We start from the raw sequence: 17,639 nt of genomic DNA, 5'->3' as shown, positions 1-17,639 counted from the left end.
TTCTAAATAACCAGGGGTCAAAGAAGAAATAAAAAAAGCAATTAGAAAGTACTTTGATCTGAATGCAGAAGAAGACAGCATACCAAAACTCAACGGAGTGCAACAAAGCAGTGATCACAGGGAAATGTGTAGCTGTGGATGCCCATGCTGAAAAGAAAGACAACCTCAGTCAATACCCTAGCCTTGCTCCTTAAGACACTGGCAAAGAAGCGCTCGCTACACCTAAAGTAAGCTAGTTGGCCAGCTAGAGAAATGTATGTGTGTCTTTTAGAGAGAATATTAGTGAAATACAGGATAGAAAAATAATAGAGAAAGTCAGTAAACCTTGGAAATGGTTCACTGAGAAAATCAGGAAAACTGACACATTTGGCTAGATTTACCAGGAAAAAATGCAGACTCAAATTACTGAAATCAGAATGAAAAGAGTAGGCATGACTACCAAACATTTAGGAGTGAAAAGAATCATGAGAGAATATTCTGAACAACTTTATGACGAGTTGGAGCAGCAAGATGAAACGGACAAGTTGCTGAAATCATAGCATCTACCACAACTGACTGAAGAGGGAATAAAAAATCTGCCCAGATTTATAACAATTAAAAATATTGAGTAAGTAACAAAAAACCTCCAAACAAAGGAAAACCCAGGTACGGATGGCTCCATTGGTGAACTGTACCAAACATTTAACATGGAATTAGCACAAATCCTTTTCTAATTCTTTCAAAAATCAAAGAGAAAGGAACATTTCCTAACTTATTTTATGAAGCCTGCTTACTGATTCCAAAGCCAGACAATAGCATTATAAGAAAACTAAAGACCAATAGCCTTTATGAATATAAATGCAAAAACCTACAACAAAATACTAATGAACTGGGACTTCCCTGACAGTCTCTGTGCTTACAGTTCAGGGGCATGAGTCCCATCCCTGGCTGGGCAACTAAGATCCCACGTGCTGCGTAGTGTGGCCAAAAATATACATACAGTAGCAAACCAAACTCAGCATCGTGCCAAAGAACTGTCTACCATGACTGAGTGGGATCCACTCCAGAAATGCAAGGATGGTTTAACAACAACATAATTGTCAATGTAATATACTACACTATTAAAATGGAAGAGAAAATTCAATTGATGTAAAAAAAAAAAAACAACTGATGCAGAAAATCCAACATCCTTTCATGATGAGACACACAACAAAGAGCAGAAGGGCATTTCTTTAACCTGATGGAGGGCGCCTGTGAGAAACCCCCCCAGCCGACATCAAGTCAGTGCCCCCAAGGTCAGGAAGAAGACAGAAACGTCTTCTCTCCCCACTTCTGTGTAAGATTGTACTAGAGTTGTAAACTATGCAATTAGACAAGAAAAATGAAGGAAAGGGATCTAATTCGGGCAGGAGAGTTAGTCGCCTCTTGCTTTACGGCCAGCTCCCCCCGGAAGCCTCGCTCTGCCCGGTGGCTCGGGAGGGCGCTGTGGCCCTGCCCTCTCTGTCACTCACAGAACTGCTTGGACCCCTCAACAGCACGGGGAGTGGTCCTGGGGGCTGGGGGGCATGAGGAGCGGGGAGGGGGGTCTCCCACATTCTCTACTGTCCTGGCCAACGGGTGTTTCTTTGTGGAGTTCCTGCATGTTAAGGGGTGCCGGGGGAGTGGAGGATGGGTGGCCTTCCTTGAGAGGACTGGCGCATTGTCTAAGCACAAGAAAGCAGAGGGGTGTGGTTGAGCATCAGGTGATTACTGTGGGGGGATTTGCTGCTCTCCTGTCCCCCAGCCCTCTGGGCATCCTGCTGCCAGTGGCCAGAGAGCAGAGCCAAGGGTCTCCAGACCAGAGGGGCGTGTGAGCTGGCCAAGGCCAGAGGGGAGCTGTTGCTGCCCTGTGGCCGTTAAAAGCGGAGTCAGGAACCCGGAGCTGGGGCCGACGGCCAGGAGGCTTGCGGAGCTCGGGGCATGGGTGCAGGTGCAGGGGCACACAGCCCGCTCTGTGCCCTCGGACCTGCTGGGAGCCACTCAAGGGTGGTGCTGCCTGCCCCGCTGGCCTTGCAGGGCCCGGGAGGGGGCTTACCGGGTGGTGGAGGCGGGCAGCACAGTGCCGCCCTCCACAGGTGGGCATCACGTGTGACCGGGGGCCGTGGAGGCTAATGCAGGTCTCTCTCGATACAGCGGAGCTGGCCCCCTGCCTCCGGCTGAAGCGGAGGGGTGGCATGCCCAAGGGCCAGGACTTGCCGGAGCAGGAGCAGTAAGTGGCTGGGTGGTGCCCTGCTGAGTGGTGCTGCTGAGCCTGCCGCAACCTCCCTGCCTGGGGCAGCGTCGCTCCCGAGAGGCCCAGCTCTGCTGCAGGCCGTGGCTCAAGCCAGGATGGGGGCACCGGGGGTTGCAGGCTCACTTGTGGACTGGCCTGGGTGGCTCTGGGTGGGTTCCATGGCCCCCGGGGAGGGGGGAGTGGCTAAGTGGGGGTGAGCCCAGCTCTGCTGCTCAGAGATGCCCCCCACCCCCGTCAGGCCGAGGCCCTCCTCGCCCCTCCACTGCTGGCCCCCTCGGGCCCCAGCTCTGCCCCGTCCCTGCAGTTAGGGGCAGTCCTGCATGCCCAGTGCTGTGTTATCCCCATGGGCATCCCAGATAGTTTCTGCCCAGGACACCCTGGTGGGCAGGGTGGGGGTGGGTGGGCGGGAGGGGGAAGGGCACGCACCCAGCTCACTGTCCCCCGGCCCCGAAGCAGATCCGCCCAGAACCAGACACTGCAGACTCCTGCCACCCCTCACCATGGTGATGACGGGAGGGTCCCTGCGTAGGGGCTGTCATTTCCTGCCCGGGGGGTGTTGGCCAGCACAGGGTGGGGTCTTGTTTCCTGCTCTGGGTAGCGCCGGGCTGGACACACTTAGACCAGGGCTCGTGAGCTGTCCGCTCTGAGCGCAGGACGTGGCGGGTCCTGGCGCCCAGGGCCTCAGGCACACGCGCCGGGCGCCCCTGCCTGCCCGCCCCCTTGCAGGATTCCATTCTTCAAGTTCTGCTACCAGTGCGGCCGCTCCGTCGGGGTGCGCCTGGCACCCTGCACCCGCTGCTACGGGATCCTGGCCTGCAGCAAGTACTGCAAGACCAAGGCCTGGTCCGACTTCCACAAGAAGGACTGCAGCACCCTCATGGCCATTGGTGAGGCCAGGGGTGGCTGGGCTGCTGCGGGGCCGGGAGGGTGGCCCCGGTCATGCCCTGGAATCTCCCCAGTTCCAGCCACTTCGTGCGATTCCCGGGGAGGGGGCCTGTGTGGGGACAGGGAGGCACGCAGGGAGGAGAGGCGGGGGCTGAGGGCGGTGACTCTCCCTGGCCCTGCTGCTCCGGCGAGGCTGCTGTTGGGCAGGGTGGTGTGCAGAGCTGTCCCCTGGGACATGGCCAGGCGGCTTGGGCCCTGTTGGGGTCGGGGGGGAAGCAGGGGTGTCCTGCTCTTTCTTAGACTCTGTCCTCGGCTCCAGTGGAGAGGCTGGACGGACCCCTGCCCTTGGGCCCGTGCCCCTGGAGCTCTGATCCACAGCATCACCTCCATTTCCCACTCTGTGAAATGGGTCTTTTAGTAACAGACTGCTGTGGGGGGCACCCTGGATCTGGCCACAGTACCCTCACCTCGGGGGCTGCAGGACAGAGGCCTGGGTCATCTCTGAGGAGCAGTTGCCCTGACAGCTGGTTCTCGCCGTGTATCCCGCACGCGTGTGAGCTTTGAGCAGAGCGCGCCTGTGCAGCGCTCACCCTATGTCGGGCCCTGGGCTCCGGGCGCCCCTGCTGCGGTGGGACGCGGGGGAGCCGAGAGCAGAGGCTGCTCTGGGCGGCGCTTCCAGCAGCAGCCACTGGCCTGCGTGGGCACGTGGGCCCCTCGGGGACGGCCCGGCCCCTCACCCCCAGGCCCCCTGCTCCCTGCCAGTTTCTTGTCCAGGGGAGCAGCAGGAGGAGGAGTCCTGGAGGGTGGATGGACCTCAGTGAAGAAGTGGCGCTGGGCTCCGTGGCCAGGAGGGCTGGGCTGCCGGCCCCCCTGCTGGCACCCGCCCGTTGGGCCGCCTCTGGGCTGCTGGCCCTGACGACTCTAAGGTGGGGGTCTGCTCGCTGACCCTGAAATAAAGCGGCCCCCCTGGAGGGGTTTTAACCCTCTCCACCCTGACCCGGCTTCCCAGGTGGCGCTGGTGGTAAAAGAACCCGCCTGCCAGTGCAGGACACATAAGAGACCCAGGTTTGATCCCTGGGTGCGGAAGAGCCCCTGGGGGAGGGCATGGCAACCCACTCCAGTGTTCTTGCCTGGAGAACCCCATGGACAGAGGCGCCTGGTGGGCGACAGTCCGTGGGGTCCCAAGGACTTGGCCACGACTAAATCAACAGCGCGTGTGCACGCACCCCTACCCAGGCCAGGGGCTCTGCGTCTGGCCAGTGGTCTCGCTGGCCCCCTGGCCTCGGCTGTCTGTCGGGAGAGGAGGGCAGTGGGTGCGCGTCAAGACTGGAGCGTGCTCTGAAGGTGCCGCCAGGTGGTGGGGGTGTCTGGGCTCATCACGGCTCACAGGGGGTGGGGCGGCACCTCCTGTTCCTGCCCACGGGCTCCAGGCTGTCCACTAGTGGCCAGCGCATCCGTTTCTTCCATGCGCATTTACTGAACGTCTGCTTTGCCAGGGCTGTTCTAGGGGGGCTGGTGGATGTGGGAATCACCCCCAACTGATGGAGGGGAAACTAGAGGGGGACCATGAGCCAGGAAGGAGGGTCCCCACGTGGCGCGTCTGCCCCCATGGAGGGGCGGAAGGAGGGGTGGTGAGGCTTGAGGGCAGGGGACTCCATCTTCCAGCAGGAAGGTCGAAGGTGCTGCTGAGAACAGAATGGTGGCGGGGTGGCAGATGGCAGAGGAGGTGGGGTGGTTGGAGCCCAGCCGGGGAGGACCCCAACCCAGCAGGCTTTTCGCTGGTTAGCATGGTGTCTGCAGCCGTGCTGGTTTGGCCTGATTTCCGGAGTGTCTTGTCGAGGACCGGGCTCCCTCGTGAGGCTCCCTCCTTCCCCGAGGGACGTTCGCTGGGGCCATCCTGCCTGCTGCTCCCGGCAGGGCTGAGGAAGGCAGCTGGGCAGAGGAGAGGGCCTGGCCGTCGCCCTGGAGCTGGGCTAGCTGTGCCAAGGGGCTCCCCGTGGAGGCTGGGGGTGGGCCTCTGCACCTGCCTCAGCCAGTTCTGGCTGCAAGCCACCCTGGGACACGTGACGTGGCTGTGGAGTGTCTTCCTGGAGGAGGGGGACGTGGGTGCCTCTCACTACATCTGCCAGAAGGAAAACTTTCCTAACGATGACTTCTTATGAGTTGTAGAACACGTATACACAAAAGTAAGAAATGGGCAATGACAGTTATCCCAGCACCTGGGAATCACGCGGCTGGCACTGTGGTGCGTGCTTCCAGTTTCATCCGAGAGTCTAGTGGGAACAGTGACAGACGTTATTGTCTTGGGCTCCAAAGTCACAGTGGATGGTGACTGCAGCCATGAAGTTAAAAGACGCTTGGAAGAAAAGCTCTGACAAATCTAGACAACATATTAAAAAGCAGACACATCACTTTGATGACAAAGGTCTTTAAGTCAAAGCTATGGTTTTCCCAGTAGTCACATATGGATGTGAGAGTTGGACTGTGAAGAAGGCTGAGTGCTGAGGAATTGATGCTTTTGAGCTGCGGTGTTGGAAAGGACTCTTGAGAGTCCCCAAACCAGCCCATCCTAAAGGAGATCAGTCCTAGGTGTTCATTGGAAGGACTGATGCTGAAGCTGAAACTCCAGTACTTTGGCCACCTCATGCAAAGAGCTGACTCATTGGAAAAGGTCCTGATGCTGGGAGAGATTGAGGGCAGGAGGAGAAGGGGACGACAGAGGATGAGATGGTTGGATGGCATCACTGACTCGATGGACATGATTTTGAGCAAGCTCCGGGAGTTGGTGATGGACAGGGAGGCCTGGCGTGCTGCAGTCCATGGGGTTGCAAAGAGTCGGACACGACTGAGCGCCTGAACGACAGAAGGCATCATATGTAGCGTGTGCACACCACACACACATGCACACCTATGGGGGAGTGTGGTCACGCTGTAATCTAGGCTGTGAACATCTGTGTTATTTATCTGCAACATCATTTTCCCCAAATGAAAACAGTCTTTATTCTGGTTGTGCAAGATGACGTCAGCAGAAAGCATTCCAGTCTACTCGAGGATAACGCCTTAATGTGTTTAGATTTTAATCTGTGCACACGTGCACACACGCACAGATGTCCTCCAGCACCCCATGCACACGTGTGCGCTTTTCCATGCACTCCATCCATCATCAAAACAGAAAGGTGCACTTTGAACCTTAACCTGCCTTCCTAGCGTCCTGTGGGGTCCTGTCACTTCCACGCAGGAACCCCAGCGTGTCTGCCTGATGCCTCTTTGATGGGCATGTAGGTTCACCGTCCACATGTGCAAGGCCGCTGCCCACACGCTATTGGCCCGTTTTCCACTTTGTCTAAATTCACGGGGATTAGCTCTTCGCACCTTGGTTCTGTGTCCATGGCTCGGCCTCTGGAGGTCATTGGTCGTGTCCCTCCCCCGCCCAGCCAGCCCCGGGCTCTGGTGGTGTCACCCGTCCAGCCCCCGGGGTGCCGCACCCTCAGCTCACAGCTTACTCCCACGCACCGATTCTGCGTTTGTTTCTCCCCTTGCCTGCTTCTCCTGGGGAGGTCGGCTCTCCCTGACTTGTGAGGACCCCCTGAAGCACACCCCACCCCGTCTCCGGCTCCCATGGGAAAGGCCTCCTCTCGGTTGAACTTGGCCACGTGGAAGTGTCTGCTCTGTGGTCCATTCCATCCGTCCTGTCCTTGAGGGCCCAGTTTGCTAGTGTGCTTAGGAAGCAACCCTGGATGAGACTGTACGAGGCTGCGCTCAGATTCTACAAACGATTTTCTTACACTGTGGTTTCACCTGCTTACCTGTAGCTCTTCATTCTTTCTGGAGCTATTCTCCACTCTTCTCCAGTAGCATATTGGGCACCTACTGACCTGGGGAGTTCATCGTTCAGGGTCCCACTTTTTGCCTTTTCATACTGCTCATGGGGTGCTCAAGGCAAGAACACTGAAGTGGCTTGCTGTTCCCTTCTCCAGGGGACCACGTTTTGACAGAACTCTCCACCGTGACCCATCTGTCTTGGGTGGCCAACACAGCATGGCTCACAGCTTCACTGAGTTAGTCACGGCTGTGGTCCATGTGATCAGTTTGGTTAGTTTCCTGTGATGTGGTTTCCACTCTGTCTGCCCTCTGATGGAGAAGGATAAGAGGCTTATGGAAGCTTCCTGATGGGAGAGACTGACTGAGGGGGAGACTGGGTCTTGTTCTGATGGGCAGGGCCATGCTCAGTGAATCTTTAATCCAATTTCCTGTTGCTGGGCTGGGCTGTGTTCCTTCACTGTTTGACCTGAGGCCAAACTATGGTGGAGGTGATGAGGATAATGGTGACCTCCTCCAAAGGTCCCATGATGCACTGCTGCACTCAGTGCCCCCGACCCTGCAGCAGGCCACCCGCCAGCCCACGCCTCTGCCGCAGACTCCTGGACACTCACGGCAAGTTGGCCCCCTGTGGGGTCACTGCCCGTCCTCCTGGGTCCTGGTGCACACAAGGTTCTGTGTGTGCCCTCTAAGAGTCTGTGTCCTCAGTCCTGTGTACGTTCTGGCAGCTCTACAGTGCGGTTAACAGCAACCTCCTCCAAGAGGGCTTATGTCATACCCAGGCTGCTGCACCCAGAGCCCCTGCCCCTGCAGCAGGCCATGCTGACCCGCACCTCCACAGGAGACACTCAAAGACAGTTCTGGCTCAGTCTCTGTGGGGTCTCTGGGTCCTGGTGGGCACATGGTATGTTTGAGCCCCGAAGTGTCTCTGGCAGGTGTGGGGATGATTCCCAGGACGATTCCCAGGTGTGGGGACGACTCCCAGGTGTGGGGACGACTCCCAGGTATGGGGACGATTCCCAGGTGTGGGGACAACTCCAAGGTGTGGGGATGATTCCCAGGTGTGGGGACGACTCCCAGGTGTGGGGATGACTCCCAGGTGTGGGGACGACTCCAAGGTGTGGGGACGACTCCCAGGTGTGGGGACGATTCCCAGGTGTGGGGGTGATTCCCAGGTGTGGGGACGATTCCCAGGTGTGGGGATGACTCCCAGGTGTGGGGACGATTCCCAGGTGTGGGGACGACTCCCAGGTGTGGGGACGATTCCCAGGTGTGGGGATGATTCCCAGGTGTGGGGATGACTCCCAGGTGTGGGGATGATTCCAAACACGGTTTTGCCCCTCCCACCATCTCTATGGCTTCTCCTTTGCCCTTGGACATGGGGTATCTCCTCACAGTCCCTCCAATGCCTGTGAGATCAGTGGAGAAATAACTCCAGAAAGAATGAAGAGATGGAGCCAATGCAAAAACAATACCCAGCTGTCGATGTGACTGGTGATAGAAGCAAGGTCTGATGCTGTAAAGAGCAATATTGCATAGGAACCTGGAATGTCAGGTCCATGAATCAAGGCAAATTGGAAGTGGTCAAACAGGAGATGGCAAGAGTGAACGTCGACATTCTAGGAATGGGTGAATTCAACTCAGATGACCATTATATCTACTACTGAGGGCAGGAATCCCTCAGAAGAAATGGAGTAGCCATCATGGTCAACAAAAGACTCTGAAATGCAGTACTTGGATGCAATCTCAAAAACGACAGAATGATCTCTGTTCGTCTCCAAGGCAAACCATTCAATATCACAGTAATCCAAGTCTATGCCCCGACCAGTAACGCTGAAGAAGCTGAAGTTGAACGGTTCTGTGAAGACCTACAAGACCTTCTAGAACTAACACCCCCAAAAGATTTTTATTACAGGGTAATGGAATGCAAAAGTAGAAGTCGAGAGATGCCTGGCGTAACAGGCGAGTCTGTCCTTGGAACGCGGAATGAAGCAGGGCAAAGGCGAAGAGTTTTGCCAATAAAACGCACTGGTCATAGGAAACACCCTCTTCCAACAACACAAGAGAAAACTCTACACATGGACATCAGCAGATGGTCAATACCCAAGTCAGCTTGATTATATTCTTTGCAGCCAAAGATGGAGAAGCTCTATACAGTCAGCAAAAACAAGACCGGGAGCTGACTGTGGCTCAGATCATGAACTCCTTATTGCCAAACTCAGACTTAAATTGAAGAAAGTGGGAAAACCACTAGAGCATTCAGGTATGACTTAAATCCCTTACGATTATACAGTGGAAGTGAGAAATAGATTAAGGGCCTAGATCTGATAGATAGAGTGCCTGATGAACTATGGACAGAGGTTTGTGACATTGTACAGGAGACAGGGATCAAGACCATCCCCAAGAAAAAGAAATGCAAACAGGCAAAATGATTGTCTGAGGAGGCCTTACAAATAGCTATGAAAAGAAGTGAAAGGCAAAGGAGAAAAGGAAAGGTATACCCATTTGAATTCAGAGTTCCAAAGAATAGCAAGGAGAGATAAGAAAGGCTTCCTCAGTGATCAATACAAAGAAATAGAGAAAAACAATAGAATGGGAAAGACTAGAAATCTCTTCAAGAAAATTAGAGATAACAAGGGAAATTTTCATGCAAAATGGGCACAAGAAAGGACAGAAATGGTCTGGACCTAACAGAAGCAGAAGATATTAAGAAGAGGTGGCAAGAATACACAGAGGAACTGTACAAAAAAGATCTTCATGACCCAGATAATCACAACGCTGTGATCACTTACCTAGAGCCAGACATCTTGGAATGTGAAGTCAAGTGGGCCTTAGGAAGCATCATTAGGAACAAAGCTAGTGGAGGTGATGGAATTTCAGTTGAGCTATTTCAAATCCTGAAAGAGGATGCTGTGAAAGTGCTGCACTCAATATGCCAGCAAATTTGGAAAACTCAGCAGTGGCCACAGATCAGTTTTCATTCCAATCCCAAAGAAAGGCAATGCCAAATAATGCTCAAACTACCGCACAATTGCACTCATCTCACATGCTAGTAAAGTAATGCTCAAAATTCTCCAAGCCAGGCTTCAGCAGTATGTGAACCATGAACTTCCAGATGTTCAAGCTGGTTTTAGAAAAGGCAGAGGAACCAGAGATCAAATTGCCAACATCCACTGGATCATGGAAAAAGCAAGAGAATTCCAGAAAAACATCTATTTCTGCTTTATTGACTATGCCAAAGCCTTTGACTATGTGGATCGCAATAAACTGTGGAAAATTCTGAAGGAGATGGGAATACCAGACCACCTGATCTGCCTCTTGAGAAACCTGTATGCAGGTCAGGAAGCAACAGTGAGAACTGGACATGGAACAACAGAGTGGTTCCAAATAGGAAAAGGAGTACGTCAAGGCTGTATATTGTCACCCTGCTTATTTAACTTATATGCAGACTACATCATGAGAAATGCTGGACTGGATGAAGCACAAGCTGGAATCAAGATTGCCAGGAGAAATATCAATAACCTCAGATATGCAGATGACACCACACTTATAGCAGAAAGTGAAGAAGAACTGAAGTTCTTCTTGATGAAAGTGAAAGAGGAGAGTGAAAAAGTTGGCTTAAATTTCAACGTTCAGAAAACTAAGATCATGGCATCCGGTCCCATCACTTCATGGGAAATAGATGGGCAAACAGTGCAAACGGTGAGAGACATTTTTTGGGCTCCAGAATCACTGTAGATGGTGAGTGCAGGCATGGAATTAAAGGACACTTGCTCCTTGGAAGAAAAGTTATGACCAACCTAGACAGCATATTCAAAAGCAGAGAGATCACTTTGCTGACAGAGGTCTGTCTAGTCAAAGCTATGGTTTTTCCAGTAGTCACATATGCATGTGAGTGTTGGACCATAAATAAAGCTGAGTGCCAAAGAATTGATGCTTTTGAACTGTGGTGCTGGAGAAGACTCTTGAGAGTCCCTTGGACAGCAAGGAGATCAAACCAGTCCATCCTAAAGGAAATCAGTCCTGAATATTCATTGGAAGGGCTGATGTTGAAGCTGAAACTCCAATACTTTGGCCACATGATGTGAAGAACTGACTCACTGGAAAAGACCCTGATGCTGGGAAAGATTGAAGGTGGGAAGAGAAGGGGACGACAGAGGATGAGATGGTTGGATGGTATCACCGACTGGATGGACATGAGTTTGAGTAAGCTCCGGGAGTTGGTGATGGACAGGGAGGCCTGGCATGCTGCGGTTCATGGGGTTGCAAAGAGTTGGACACGACTGAGCGACTGAACTGAATTGAACCTGTAACTGTATAGTCAGCCTAGTGACTGGTGCAGGGCATGAGCGCTGCCTGGCTGGAGCCCACTTCCCGGGGTGAGTGGTGACTGAGTGTCCCCTTCCGTCTGCCGCCCATCCTGGGTGCTGGCCGCACCGCCCGGGACGGCCGCACCGGAGCTCCTGCTCTCAGACGCATTGTTTGTTGTCCGTGCTCACTCAGTCGATTGCGTGCCGGGTCCGAGAGTGTCTTGTCGGGCACTGTAATTATTTTCAGTGTTTAGTTTCGGAGACAGTTGCCACCTTTCATGTGTTGTTTTCCAGTCCACCGTGTGTTGCCGTCGTTTGATCCTTTCCGTCGTGGGAATCACCGTCGTCCGCTTTCACACCTCGCGCCCAGCCTTCAGCTGCTCAGCTCCGCCTTCACCGTAGGCGCCCCGACGCTGCCTCGGCCGTGCGGCCCCTCGCCCCCCTGCCGCCCCCGAGGCGACGCCCACTCCCCTGTGGTGAACCTGTGCCCTGAGTGCCTCTGTGCCGCGCAGTGTGCACCGGGCTTCCCAGGACTCTGCAGAGGCCAAGGACGCCGGTCCCTGCCCCACGGGGCCCACGTTCCAGGAGGCAGAGCCCTGGTGTGGAGAAGGCCACAGCTGCCGGCCTGGGCCAGGCAGGAGCAGTGTCTGCGGCTGACCCGCAGCTGCTGCGGCGAGCCCCAGTGCCGTCCCCGGGGGCCCGGCTGCAGGTCCCCAGCATGCAGGCGCTCAGGCCGCCGTGGCCGCCGCTCGTCCCCGGCTCTCTGGGCAGTCGGCCGTGGGCTCTGCGGCCCGTGACACCTGGTCTGTCCCTTCCCGGGCTCGCTGGTCGAGGCCACGGTGGATGCTGCGCCCTTTGTGACTTCCCGGGAGCGCTCTTGGCTTCTGGTTTAACAGCAGGGCTCACGGCCTGCCTTCCTGTGGTTGCCGCGCTGAAGTCAGTCATGCTGGCTCACGTCTCCCCTCCCCGTGGGCTGCACCCTGCTCCGTTATCTTGCTCCCAAGCAGGTGCTGTGCCCCTGTGTGTTTTAACTTGGGCGGGACACCGTCTCCCCAGCCCCGCCACCCTCAGGCCACAGGCCAGGGCTGCGCTCACTTCGCTCTCTCTCCTGGAAACTCAGCGCCTCCTGCCTCGCCCCTGGGGGTCACCATGGTGATGGGAGCGCGTGCTCTGTCAGCCCTCGTCCGTGCCCAGCTCCAGCCTGAGGGTCCTCCCTGCAGGACGCTCCCCTCCCTCGTTGCGGTCCGCAGAGACTCCGGCTGGAGTGGGGTTGCAGCCAAGCGGATGGCCACCCCCTCAGATCCCGAATGCCTCGGGCAGCTGGTTGGCATTTCGGATGCGGGGTCGGTTCGGGCTGGGCTCCTCTCTCCCATGGACAGACTCAGACCATGTAGGGACCTGGCGCTGCCAGTGTGCGTGGAGCCAAGTGGATGTCACACATCCCTGGGGCTGCTGCAAAGCCAAGCTTCCTTTCCAGAAAGTTCTGTGCTGTTACCGAGGCCCTCCTCTGGCTTCTGCCCTCTGAGTGAGAGGAGGCGCCCATATCCTGCCTCCCTTCTCTGGTTGCTGGGCAGGCCACGCGGCCCCTTAGCTCTCTGAGAACTTAGAGCTACAGTCACTCAGGCTTGCAAGAGGGAGGGCTCGTGGCAGGCCAGGGCGGCCCCGCCTGTCCCCCACGGCCTGGGCCCCAGGGGAGCCTGCAGACCTTCCCTTGTGGCCCCGGGCCGTCAAAGTCGTGGGGGATGGTCTGTCACCTGCTGGAGAGGGGCTGGGTGGGGGACACGCCGGGTCCCTGGGGAGCGGTGCTGCCCTGCTCAGGCTGCCTGCCGGGGGCTGGGCTGAGCACCGGCCTGGTCTCATCCCTTGGGTGCTTGGCTGAGCGTCAGGGAGAGGGGAGAGCCAGCCCACCAAGAGGCAGTGGGGACCGCATGGCAGTGATAAGCAGGGGTCAAAGTGACTGATGGGGGTCAAGGTTTGGCCAGGGGGATTGCAGGGGTCAGAGTTCAGTGCAGAAATAGTCAGTGTGTGGGAGCATCTGGGAGGCGGGGCTGCAGAGAAAAGTGGGGAGGGGGAGGGGCAGGGGAGGGGGAGAGGAGGGGGAGGGGAGGGGCAGGGGAGGGGGAGGGGAGGGAGGGACAGGAGAGGGGGAGGGGAGGGAGGGACAGGAGAGGGGGAGGGGAGGGAGGGACAGGAGAGGGGGAGAGGAGGGGGAGGGGAGGGGCAGGGGAGGGGGAGGGGAGGGAGGGACAGGAGAGGGGGCCGCCCACAGATGCAGGAAGGGGAGACGAGGTGTGGCGGGTTGGGGTTTCTCCTGCCCTGTTCAACTGGGGCGGATGCGTGTGAGTGTGTGCGTCCACGTGCGCCTGTGAGTGTGTAGAGGGTCACGCCACGTGGCTGGAGGGCCGGGTTCCCTGGAGCCGCCTTTCCAGACAGCTGCTGAGGAGTCAGTCTGCGGGGAGTGAGTGGTCCGAGGCCCCCTCCGCTTCGCCCTCCCCTCCCCAACGCGGTCCCCCCAACACTCCAGCTCGAGTGTGTGCCCGATGCCCCCTCACCCTGCCCTCCAGGACCCTCACTCTCACTTCCCTGCCTTCCAGGCTTCTCTCGTCCACCCACCTGGACTCCAGCCCTCCTTCAGGCTGGGAAAAGAAGTCCTGGCCCCTGCCCCAGACCCGCCCCGAGGGCAGCTGAGGTGGGGCAGCTGGAAGGCAGGACCGTGGAGGGCGTGGTGTCCCAGGGTGATCGTGGGCGACTGCAGAGCGCGGGGCCGCGGTGGCCTTCAGAGTCCAGACTCGGTCATGAGGACGGTGGGGGAGGACGGGGGACAGACTGGGGTGCCGGTGGAGGGGACAGTGAGCAGGCCGGCGGTGCCCGAGGTGGGCGTGCCCCAGAGCAGGCGAGCTCCAGGAGGTGGAGCGAGGGGGGCGGGGAGAGCGGTTGATGGGCCCCTCTTCTAGCAGGGGAGTCAGGGGCTGGGGGGTGGGCCATGGGGACGATACACGGGGAGCCCATGTCCTCAGCATGAGGGGAGGGGCGGTGCTGGGGATGGAGGCTGGGGCCTGGGCCAGATAAGGTCAGGGGAACCTCAGGAGGAGGTGGCCGGGGAGCTGGAGCTGGGGCAGTCAGGGAACCCAAAACGGGCGCATCCTGGGGGACAGCTTGGGATGGGCAAGGGCAGTGGCACTGGGCCTGGAATGTTGCTGGTTGACATAAAGGGCCTGGAATTTATAGGTGTCGGGATTCTGCCCAGAACCCAGCATTCTGTGTTCTGCAGAGGTGGGGAGTGGCAGGGTGAGTCTCAGGAAGGATGCAGAAGGCAGGTTTGTGTGTCCTGGAGCTTCAGGTGTCCTTCCAGGCCGCAGAGCCCCCCAGCTGTAAGTGTGGCATGCTGCAGTCCGTGGAGTCGCAAAGAGCTGGACACTGCTTGGCAGCCGAACAGCCACAACAGTATTCCATTGTATAAACAGGCCACACTTTCTTTACGTTCATCTGTCAGTGGGTACTTAGATTGCTTCCATATCTTGGCTGTTGTAAATATTGCTTCTGTGAATATTGGGGTGTTTTGTCATTGTTGAGTTGCTAAGTTGTGTCCAACTCTTTGCAACCCTGTGGACTGCAGCACGCCAGGCTTCCCTGTCCATCACCAACTCCTGGAGCTTGCTCAAACTCATGTCCATCGAGTTGGTGATGCCATCTCACCAACTCATCCTCTGCCACCCTCTTCTCCTTTTGCCTTCCATCTTTCCCAGCATCTTTGGGGTGCGTATGTCTTTTCAAATTAGTGTTTTCCTTTTCTTTGGATTATAAATACCTAAGTGGGATTGATAGGTTGTATCATAGTTCTGTTTTTAATTTTTAATCCATGCTATTTTCCATAGTGGCCACCCCAATTTCCATTCCCACCAACAGTGCCTGAGTGTTGCGTTTTCTCCACATCCCCGCCAACACGTATTTATTGTGTTTTTGATGATGGCCATTTTGACAGGTGTGAAGTAGTGTCTCACGGAGTTTTTGATTTGAATTTCCCTGCTGGTTAGTGATATTGAGCATCTTTTCGTGTGTATGTTGGCCATTTGTCTGTCTGCTTTGGAAACAGGCTTATTCCAGTCCTCTGCCCATTTTAAAATCAGATTGGGCTTTTAAAAACATATTGACTTGTATGAGTTGTTTATATGTTTCGGGTAGTAATGCCTTATCAGACATATCATTTACAAATATCTTCTCCTGTTCAGTAGGTGGCCTTTTCATCTTGGTGATGGTTTCTTTCACTGTGCAAAATCTTTTTAGCTTGATGTAGTCCCATCTGATTAGTTTTGCTTTTTTAAAAGCCTTTGCCTGAAGAGATGGATCCGTAAAAATATTGTTAAGGATGATGATATCAGAGACAACACTGCCTGTGTTTTCTTCTCGGAGTTGTGTGGTTTCAGGTCTTAACTTTTGAGTCTGTTTTGATTCCTTTTTGTGTGCGGTGTGACATAGTGGTCCAGCTTGATGATTTTACCTGTAGCTGCCCGGTTTTCCCAACACCACTTTTTGATGAGTCCGTCTTTCCCCCATTATTATAGCTTTGTAATATAGTTTGAAGTCAAGACGTGTGATGCCTTCTTTCTTCTTTCTCAAGATTGCTTTGGCTATTTGAAGTCTTTTATGATTCCATACACGTGCAGGAATCATTTTCTCTATTTCAATGAGAAAAAATGTCATTGGTGTTTGACAGAGATTGCATTGACTTCGTAGACTGCTTTGGGTTGTATGGTCATTTTAACATATTAACTCTACAAATCCACGTGCAAGTGACAGCTTTCCGTTTACACGTATGGTCTTCGACTTCCTTCATCAGTGTCTTACAGTTTTCACAGTGCAGGTATTTTCCTTTCTTGGTTACATTTATTCCTAGGAGCTTTATTTTATCTGACTTGATTGTAAATGAGATTGTTTTCTTATTTTCTCTTTCTGATGATTCATTATTAGTGTATAGAAAAGCAACAGAACTCTGAATATTAATTTTGTATGCTGCAAATTTACTGTATTTATTATAATATTTCTAATGGTTTGTTGGTGGAGTCTTTAGGGTTTTCTCTGTATAGCATCAAGTCATCTGCAAACGGTGACAGTTTTCCTTCTTTCCTCCAGTTTGGATGCCTTTTGTTGTCTGAGTGCTGTGTCTTCCGATACTGTGTTAAATAGAAATGGTGAAAAGAAAAGCTTTCGGATTTTCACCATTGACTGTGATGTTAGCTGTGAGTTTGTCTCAAATGGTCTTTATTATGTTGAGGTACATTCCCTCTATAGCAATTTTGCTGAGAGTTTGTTTTTCTCTTTTAATCACAAATGGGTATTGAGTTTTGTCAGATGCTTTTTTGGTTAGTTACTTACTGAGATGATCACGTGGTTTTTATCCTTTGTTTTGCTAATGTGGTGTTTCATGCTGACTGATTTGCATATACTGAACCATTTTTGCATCCCTGGAATAAATCCTACTTGATAATGATGTATGATCATATTTATTTATTGTTGAATTCAATTTGATAATATTTTGTTGAGACTATTTGCATCTTTGTTCATCAGGGATATTAGTTGGTAATTTTCTCTTTTTATAGTGAGTTTGTCTGGTTTTGATATCAGAGTGAGGCTGGCCTCATAGAATGAGTTTGGAAGTGTTCCCTTCGCTTCAGTTTTTTGGAATAGTTTGAGAAGGACAGGTGTTACCACTTTTAAAAATGTTTGATAGAATTCAACTGTGAAGTCATTTAGCCCTGGAATTTTATTTATTGGGAGTTTTTAAATTACTGATTCAGTTTCATTGCTAGTAGTCAGTCTGGTCAGATTTTCTGTTTCTTCCTGATTCAGTCTTGGAAGATTGTGTTTCAAGGAACTTATCCATTTCTTCTAAGTTGTGCAATTGGTTGGTATATAACTGTTCATAGTATTTCCATATGATGGTGTGTATTTTTCAGATATTGGTTATAACTTCTCTTTCATTTATAAGTTTTAAAATTTGGGCCACCCTTTTTTCCCTTGATAATTCTGGCTACAGGTCTATCAATTTTATCTTTTCAACAAACCAGCTATTATTTTTATCGATCTTCTCTGACACTTTTTGGTCTCTATTCTATTTATTTCCGCTCTCATCCTTATTACTCCCTTCCTTCTGCTACGTTTGGACTTTGGTCTTCTTTCTCTAATCTTTTAAGTGGAAAGTTAGGTAGTTCATTTGAGAGTTTATTCTGTTTGTTTGTTTCTTTGCATAGAGCCAACTGGAGCTGACTCTGGCTCAGATTATGAACTCCTTATTGCAGAGTACATCATGAGAAACGCTGGGCTGGAAGAAGCACAAGCTGGAATCAAGATTGCCGGGAGAAATATCAGTAACCTCA

General features: G+C 53.6%; 1 protein-coding gene across 1 annotated transcript in view; it reads left to right on the top strand.

The window, feature by feature from the left end:
* Positions 1-17,639, top strand: part of ANKMY1 (ankyrin repeat and MYND domain containing 1) — a 56,324-nt gene that overhangs the window by 31,622 nt on the left and 7,063 nt on the right. Inside the window, exons 16-17 of the mRNA XM_052638186.1 lie at positions 2,152-2,227; positions 2,978-3,138. Of these exons, the coding sequence (XP_052494146.1) occupies positions 2,152-2,227; positions 2,978-3,138 (237 nt within the window). The remainder of the gene's footprint in view (positions 1-2,151; positions 2,228-2,977; positions 3,139-17,639) is intronic.

Source organism: Budorcas taxicolor, chromosome 3 (genome assembly GCF_023091745.1).
Source record: "Budorcas taxicolor isolate Tak-1 chromosome 3, Takin1.1, whole genome shotgun sequence".
Taxonomy (NCBI): Eukaryota; Metazoa; Chordata; class Mammalia; order Artiodactyla; family Bovidae; genus Budorcas; species Budorcas taxicolor.
This window is presented reverse-complemented; position numbering and strand designations above follow the sequence as displayed.